The sequence below is a fragment of the Zonotrichia leucophrys genome, chromosome 22 (genome assembly GCF_028769735.1).
Source record: "Zonotrichia leucophrys gambelii isolate GWCS_2022_RI chromosome 22, RI_Zleu_2.0, whole genome shotgun sequence".
Lineage (NCBI taxonomy): Eukaryota > Metazoa > Chordata > Aves > Passeriformes > Passerellidae > Zonotrichia > Zonotrichia leucophrys.
Genome location: NC_088191.1, coordinates 3,661,713 through 3,670,342, shown reverse-complemented (window position 1 = coordinate 3,670,342; position 8,630 = coordinate 3,661,713). Strand labels below are relative to the sequence as shown.

General features: G+C 60.9%; 1 protein-coding gene across 1 annotated transcript in view; it reads right to left on the bottom strand.

The window, feature by feature from the left end:
- Positions 1-266: 266 nt before the first annotated feature.
- Positions 267-8,630, bottom strand: part of DMTN (dematin actin binding protein) — a 28,539-nt gene continuing 20,175 nt past the window's right edge. Inside the window, exons 11-17 of the mRNA XM_064730933.1 lie at positions 7,171-7,276; positions 5,393-5,454; positions 5,240-5,288; positions 4,344-4,351; positions 2,982-3,041; positions 2,426-2,506; positions 267-816 (exon numbers count right to left, since the gene is read on the bottom strand). Of these exons, the coding sequence (XP_064587003.1) occupies positions 703-816; positions 2,426-2,506; positions 2,982-3,041; positions 4,344-4,351; positions 5,240-5,288; positions 5,393-5,454; positions 7,171-7,276 (480 nt within the window). The 3' untranslated portion in view covers positions 267-702. The remainder of the gene's footprint in view (positions 817-2,425; positions 2,507-2,981; positions 3,042-4,343; positions 4,352-5,239; positions 5,289-5,392; positions 5,455-7,170; positions 7,277-8,630) is intronic.

Below are 8,630 nucleotides of genomic sequence, written 5' to 3'. Positions count from 1 at the left end.
AGAGACCCCCTCAGCCGAACCGTGCCCACCGTGGGGCAGGGGCTGCAGGTTCGATCTCCCCCAGCCCCTTCCCCCTGTGCCAGGCAGGTTGGAGCCCCCCAATCCCTTGTGCCAGGCAGGATCGAGCCCCCCAAACCCCATCTCCCCGTGCCAGGCAGGTTCGATGCCCCCATCTCCATCTCCCCGTGCCAGGCAGGTTCGATGCCCCATCTCCTGTGCCAGGCAGGTTGGTGCCCCTCCAGCCCCATCCATGCCAGGCAGGTTCGATGCCCCCATCTCCCCATGCCAGGCAAGTTTGTGCCCCCCCAGCTCCCCATGCCAGGCAGGTTCAATGTCCCCAGACCCATTCATGCCAGGCAGGTTCGATGCCCCCATCTCCCCATGCCAGGCAGGTTCAATCCCCCCCATTCCCCTGTGCCAGGCAGGTTGGAGCCCCCCAGTCCCCAACCCGTGCCAGGCAGGTTCGACCCCACCTTCTCCCCATGCCAGGCGGGTTCAATCCCCCCATTCCCCCGTGCCAGGCAGGTTCGATGCCCCCTAAACCCCCAGGATTGAGGCAGGGGGCACAGATTTTGGGGGGCGCAGATTTGGGGGGCTGGAGGAGGAGCTGTGGGGGGACCCCAATAAAAACCGGCTGGGGAGCCCTGAAGCGATTCCACGGCGCGACACGGACGGAGCTGGCCCGAGGAGGAGGAGGAGGGCTCAGAAGAGGAAGGCTTTCTTCTTCAGCTCGTTGCGCTTCCACAGCGCCAGCTTGCCGAACTCCTCCGGCGACATCTCGAACACCTTGAGGAAATCCTCGGGGGACAGGTGGCGCTGCAGGGGAGGGGACACGGGATGGTGACATGGATAAGGGATGGTGACACTGATAGGGGATGGTGATGCTGATAGGGGATGGTGACACCGATAGAGGGTGGTGACACGGACAGGGGATGGTGACACACCTGGAGGATGGTGACATGGAGAGGGGACGGTGACACCAATAGAGGTTGGTGACACGGATAGAGAATGGTGACACAGACAGGGAATGGTGACATGGAAGGGGATGGTGACATGGACAGAGGTTGGTGACACGGACAGGGGACGGTGACACGGACAGAGGACGGTGACACACCTGGAGGATGGTGACACGGACAGGGGATGGTGACATGGAGAGGGGACAGTGACACCAATAGAGGTTGGTGACACGGACAGAGGATGGTGACACGGACGGGGGATGGTGACATGGATGGAGGATGGTGACAGGGACAGGAGACAGTGACACGGACAGGAGACAGTGACATTGACAGAGGTTGGTGACACGGACAGGGGATGGTGACAAAGAGAAGGAGATGGTGACGCTGATAGAGGATGGTGACACGGACAGGGGATGGCGACACGGACAGGGGATGGTGACAAGGACAGATGTTGGTGACACGGATGGGGGACGGTGACACGGACAGGGGATGGTGACACGGACAGGGGACGGTGACACGGACAGGGGACGGTGACATGGATAGAGGTTGGTGACATGGACAGGGGGTGGTGACACAAATAGAGGACGGTGACAGGGACAGGGGATGTGACAGGAACAGGGGACGGTGACAGGGACAGGGGACAGTGACACAGACAGAGGTTGGTGACACGGACAGGGGACGGTGACATGGATAGGCATAGGTGACACAGTTGGAGGATGGTGACACGGATAGAGAATGGTGACACGGACAGGGGATGGTGACACACCGGGAGGATGGTGACATGGATAGCGGATGGTGACAAGGACAGGGCTTGGTGATGCGGACAGGGGACGGTGACATGGACAAGGAATGGTGACACAGATAGAGGATGGTGACACGAATAGGAGATGGTGACACAGACAGAGGATGGTCACATGGACAGGAGACAGTGACATGGACAGGAGACGGTGACACAGGCAGAGGACAGTGACACCGACGGGGGACGGTGACAAAGAGAGGGAGATGGTGACACTGATAGAGGATGGTGACACGGACAGGTGATGGTGACAAGGACAGATGTTGGTGACATGGATGGGAGACGGTGACACGGACAGGGGACAATGACACGAACAAGGGACGGTGACACACCCGGAGGATGGTGACATGGATAGAGGATGGTGACATGGATAGAGGATGGTGACAAGGACAGGGCTTGGTGACGCGGACAGGGGACGGTGACACGGACAGGGATTGGTGACATGGATAGGGGGCGGTGACACACCCAGAGGATGGTGACACGGATAGAGGATGGTGACACGGACAGGGGATGGTGACACAGAGAGGGGATGGTGGCATGGACAGAGACTGGTGACATGAATAGGGGATGGTGACACGGACAGGGGATGGTGACACAGATAGGGGACGGTGACACAGACAGGGGACAGTGACACTCCCAGAGCCCCCCGAGGGTGACAGTGACACAGCCCCACCTCCAGCCTGGTCCTGTCCACGCCGGGCGGGAGCTTCACTCGGCCTCGGTTCGTCACCATCAGCATCTCGTAGGGGTAAATCTGCAAAAAGGGGAGAGGAGTGGGGGAGCTGGGTTTATAAACAAAGTGTGGGGCTGAGAAAACCGGTGCTGGGAGGTAAAAGAAACAGTGGGAAGGATTCCACTGATTGATGAATGGAAAAAGATATTTGCTTTTATAAATAAACTGATTTTTTACAAATAATCTGATTTTAGGTTTGCTGAGAAATGAAATTGGATATTCAAAGATGAAAGAAACAACGGGGAAGAAAATCCTCTAAATGCCATACAAATTAAAAATGAACATAGAGGACGGGATCACTACAATTTAGAGGGGAATCTATTGGGATAGAGGCTTTCCCAGGGGAATTGAAAAAGCCAAGGACTCCTCTGTCTCCTTTTCGGACACAACCCCGGTGGATTGTGGTTAATTTTCCTAAAGAGGGAAGGGGTTGTGAGAGCCTCCCTGACCCCATCCAAGCCAACCAGCCCCTCGTCAGCCCCCAAGCCCCTCTCACCTTCTGCTCCAGCATGCTGGGCAGGGAGTTCCCTCTGTCCATCCGCCCGCGCTGGCCGTTCTGGGGGGGCAAACCTGGGCTCAGCCCGGCCCCCGCCCCAATTCCCCCTCCCGAGCCAGCGGTGAGGAGCTCCGGTCTCCCTCCCCCTGCAGGGCCGTCCGAGGTGGCCCGGGTCCCTCCATCCAGGACCGCCCGAGTTCCCGTGTCCCCTCCCTCCAGGGAGCCCGGTGGGGCCCGGTGTCCCCTCCCCTGCAGGGACCGTCCCGAGGTGGCCCCGGTGTCCCCTCCCCCTCAGGGACCGTCCCGAGGTGGCCCCGGTGTCCCCTCCCATCCAGGGACCAGTCCCGTGGTGGCCCCGGTGTCCCCTCCCCATCCAGGGACCGTCCCGAGGTGTCCCCGGTGTCCCCCCCCCTGCAGGGACCGTCCCGAGGTGGCCCCGGTGTCCCCTCCCTATCCAGGGACCGTCCCGAGGTGGCCCCGGTGTCCCCTCCCCATCCAGGGACCGTCCCGAGGTGGCCCCGGTGTCCCCTCCCCCTGCAGGGACCGTCCCGAGGTGGCCCCGGTGTCCCCTCCCCTTCAGGGACCGTCCCGAGGTGGCCCCGGTGTCCCCTCCCCTTCAGGGACCGTCCCGAGGTGGCCCCGGTGTCCCCTCCCCATCCAGGGACCGTCCCGAGGTGGCCTCGGTGTCCCCTCCCCTGCAGGGACCGTCCCGAGGGGGCCCCGGTGTCCCCTCCCCATCCAGGGACCGTCCCGAGGTGGCCCCGGTGTCCCCTCCCCATCCAAGGACCGTCCCGAGGTGGCCCCGGTGTCCCCTCCCCATCCAGGGACCGTCCCGAGGTGGCCCCGGTGTCCCCTCCCCCTGCAGGGACCGTCCCGAGGTGGCCCCGGTGTCCCCTCCCCATCCAGGGACCGTCCCGAGGTGTCCCCGGTGTCCCCTCCCCATCTAAGGACAGTCCCGAGGTGGCCCCGGTGTCCCCTCCCCATCCAAGGACCGTCCCGAGGTGGCCCCGGTGTCCCCTCCCCTGCAGGGACCGTCCCGAGGTGGCCCCGGTGTCCCCTCCCCCTGCAGGGACCGTCCCGTGGGGGCCCCGGTGTCCCCTCCCCATCCAGGGACAGTCCCGAGGTGGCCCCGGTGTCCCCTCTCCATCCAGGGACCGTCCCGAGGTGGCCTCGGTGTCCCCCTCCCCATCCAGGGACCGTCCCGAGGTGTCCCCGGTGTCCCCTCCCCATCCAGGGACCGTCCCGAGGTGGCCCCGGTGTCCCCTCCCCCTCCAGGGACCGTCCCGAGGTGGCCCCGGTGTCCCCTCCCTGCCCCCGTCACCGTTCCTGCGTCTCCGTGTCCGTGTCCAGGTGAGCTCTTACCTGCAGGGCTGTGAAAGAGAGGAGGGGGCTCAGCCCGGGGACCCCAAAACTCTGTTGTGCCCCCAAATCCTGCTGAGCCCGGGCTTGTGGCACCCCTGCCAGTCCCTGGGGCACCCCCGCATTGCCCAGGATCACCCCCACATCCCTCCACGACATTCCAGCATCCCTCAGGACACCCCCAAATTCCGGGGAACATCCTCTGGGACACCCCCACATTCCTGGGGACATTCCCCGGGACACCTCCCCAAATCACCCCCACATCCCCAGGACAACCCCACATTCCCGGGGACATCCCCTGGACACCCCCAGATCCCCAGGACACCCCCAGAACACACCCACATCCCCAGGACAACCCCGCACCTCCCAGAGCGCCCCCACATTCCCAGGACACCCCCATATTCCCGGGAACATCCTCTGGGACACCCCCACACCTCCCAGGGCACCCCCACATCTCCTGGGAACACCCCCACACTCCCGGGGACATCCCCAGGACACCCCCAGATCTCCCAGAACACCCCCACATCACCAGGGACATCCCCAGGTCATGTCCACACCTCCAGAACACCCCCAACCTCCAGGACACCCCCACATCTCCCGGAGCACCCCCACATTCTTGGGGACATTCCCAGGATACCTCCCGATCCCCAGGACACCCCCACACTCCCAGGATCACCCCCACATCCCCAAGAACATTCCCCACACCACCAGGGACACCCCCAGGACACCCCCACATTGCGGGGGACATTCCCTGGGACACCCCCCGATCCCCAGGACACCCCCACACTACCCGGGATCACCCCCACACTCTCAGGGACACCCCCAGGACACCCCCACACCACCAGGGACACCCCCAGGATCACCCCCGGGACACCCCCAGTCCCTGCCCTGCCCCTCACCAGGGCTCCCCTTCTCGCTCCCTGCCGAGCCGAACTCTGCTGACTGCAGCTGTGGGGGACAGACACAGGGACAGGGTCACAGGGTGACCCCAACCCCTGAGCAGCCTGGGGTGACCCCGGCAGGGTGGGGGGGGACAGGGGACAGTCACTCACCCGGGTGAGGGTGCTCCGGCCGGAGGCGGGGAGGGAGGAGCTCTTGGAGCTCGTGTGGAGGGCTGGGAGAGAGGCAGAGAGAGTCAGGGACATTTGGGGACATTTGGGGACAGGCAGAGACAGGCAGAGACCTTTAGGGATAGGCAGGGACAGACAGGGACCTTCAGGGACAGGCAGGGACATTTAGGGACAGGCAGGAAGGGGCAGGGACCATCAGGGACATTTAGGGATGGGCAGGGACAGGTAGGGACAGGCAGGGAGCTTTAGGGACATTGAGGGCCAAGCAGGGATGGACACGGATGGGCAGAGACCATCAGGGATGGGCTGGGACTTTTAGGAACCTTTGGGGACAGACAGGGACAGACAGAGATGGGCAGGGACTATTAGGGACATTTAGGGATGGGCAGGGACAGGTAGGGACAGACAGGGACAGGCAGGGACAGGCAGGGACCTTTAGGGATGGACAGGGACAGTCAGGGACCCTCAGAGACGATCAGGGATGGGCTGGGACTTTTAGGAACCTTTGGGGACATTTAGGGACATTTAGGGACAGGCAGGGACCTTCAGGGACGGGCAGGGACATTTAGGGACAGGCAGGAAGGGGCAGGGACCATCAGGGACTTTTAGGGACAGACAGGGACAGGCAGGGATGGGCAGGGACTATTAGGGACATTTAGGGACATTTAGGGATGGGCAGGGACAGGTAGGGACAGGCAGGGACATTTAGGGGCCTTTAGGGATGGACAGGGACAGTCAGGGACCCTCAGAGACGATCAGGGATGGGCAGGGACATTTAGGGACAGGCAGGGAGGGGCAGGGACGGGCAGGGACATTTAGGGACAGACAGGGACAGGCAGGGACCTTCAGGGACGGGCAGGGACATTCAGGGACAGGCAGGAAGGGGCAGGGACCATCAGGGACATTTAGGGACAGACAGGGATGGGCAGGGACAGTCAGGGACCCTCAGAGACGATCAGGGATGGGCAGGGACATTTAGGGACAGACAGGGAGCTTTAGGGACATTGAGGGCCAAGCAGGGATGGACACGGATGGGCAGAGACCATCAGGGATGGGCTGGGACTTTTAGGAACCTTTGGGGACATTTAGGGACAGACAGGGACAGGCAGGGACAGACAGGGACAGTCAGGGACCCTCAGAGACGATCAGGGATGGGCTGGGACTTTTAGGAACCTTTGGGGACATTTAGGGACGGGCAGGGACATTTAGGGACAGGCAGGGACCATGAGGGATGGGCAGGGATAAGCAGGGGTGCAAGGTGGGATTAGGGATGTGCAGGTGGGGTTTGGGACGTACAGGCAGGATTTGGGAGGTGCAGGCAGGATTTGGGGTGAACAGACAGGATTTGAGGTGTGCAGGCAGGATTTGGGGTGAACAGACAGGATTTGAGGTGTGCAGGCAGGATTTGGGGTGAACAGACAGGATTTGGGAGGTGCCGGTAGGATTTGGGGTGAACAGACAGGATTTGGGAGGTGCAGGCAGGATTTGGGGTGAACAGACAGGATTTGGGGTGTGCAGGCAGGATTTGGGGTGAACAGACAGGATTTGGGGTGTGCAGGCAGGATTTGGGGTGAACAGACAGGATTTGGGTAGTGCAGGTAGGATTTGGGGTGAACAGTCAGGATTTGGGGTGTGCAGGTAGGATTTGGGGTGAACAGACAGGATTTGGGGTGAACAGACAGGATTTGGGGTGCAGAAGGGGGGCGCAGGTGCCCAGAGATGAGGAGGAAAGGGCCGGGGTTCAGAACCATCCCACTCACACGTGTGGAAAGGCGTCCGGTCCGGCAGCGAGCGAGTTTTCCTCCGGATCGGGAGCGACTTCTCCATCTCCTCCTTCAGGATCAGCTTCCCGAGGTTGGAGGTGACCTGGGAACCGAGGAACCCCCGTTGGGATCGGTGCCATCACCCCCAGCCCCCCAAAACTGCCACCAAGGGACCCTCATTGGGATGGGTGCCAACATCCCCAGCCCCTCAGAGCTGCCACCAAGGATTGAATTAATTTTAATTTATTTTAAATTTATTTTAATTTAATTTATTCTTATTTTATTTTTATCCCAACCCCTGTTGGGATTGATGCCAGTGTCACCCCAAAGCTGCCACCAAGGGACCCCCATTGGGATCAGTGCCAGTGTCCCCCCAGGGGTGCCACCAAGGGACCCCTCTTGGGATGGATGCCATCACCCCCAGCCCCTCAGAGCTGCCACCAAGGATTGAATCAATTTTAATTTATTTTATTTTAATTTAATTTAATTTATTTTATTTTTATCCCAACCCCTGTTGGGATTGGTGCCAGCGTCCCCCCAAAGCTGCCACCAAGGGACCTCCATTTGGATTGGTGCCATCACTCCCAGAGGTGCCACCAAGGGATCCCTGTTGGCATCAGTGCCATCATCCCCAGCCCCTCAGAGCTGCCACCAAGGATTGAATTAATTTTAATTGATTTTAAATTCATTTCATTTTAATTTCATTTACTTTTAATTTATTTTTATCCCAACCCCTGTTGGGATTGGTGCCATCACCCCCAGGCCCCCAGAGATGCCACCAAGGGACCCCCACTGGGATCAATGCCATCACCCCCATCCCCTCAAAGCTGCCACCAAATTATCCTCATTGGGATCGGTGCCAGCGTCCCCTCAGAGGTGCCACCAAGGGACCCCCATTGGGATTGGTGCCATCACCCCCATCCCCTCAAAGCTGCCACCAAAGGATCCTCATTGGGATTGGTGCCAGTGTCCCCTCAGAGGTGCCACCAAGGAACCCCCATTGGGATCAGTGCCATCACCCCCATCCCCTCAAAGCTGCCACCAAAGGATCCTCATTGGGATTGGTGCCAGTGTCCCCGTCCCCCCAGAGGTGCCACCAAGGGACCCCTGTTGGGATTGGTGCCATCACCCCCATCCCCTCAGAGGTGCCACCAAGGGACCCCCATTGGGATTGGTGCCATCACCCCCATCCCCCCAGAGCTGCCACCAAATTATCCTCATTGGGGTCGGTGCCCGTGTCCCCCCAGAGGTGCCACCAAGGGACTCCTGTTGGGATTGGTGCCATCACCCCCAGGCCCCCAGAGCTCCCACCAAAGGATCCTCATTGGGATTGGTGCCAGTGCCCCCCCAGAGGTGCCACCAAGGAACCCCCATTGGGATCAGTGCCATCACCCCCATCCCCTCAAAGCTGCCACCAAATTATCCTCATTGGGATTGGTGCCAGTGTCCCCCCAGAG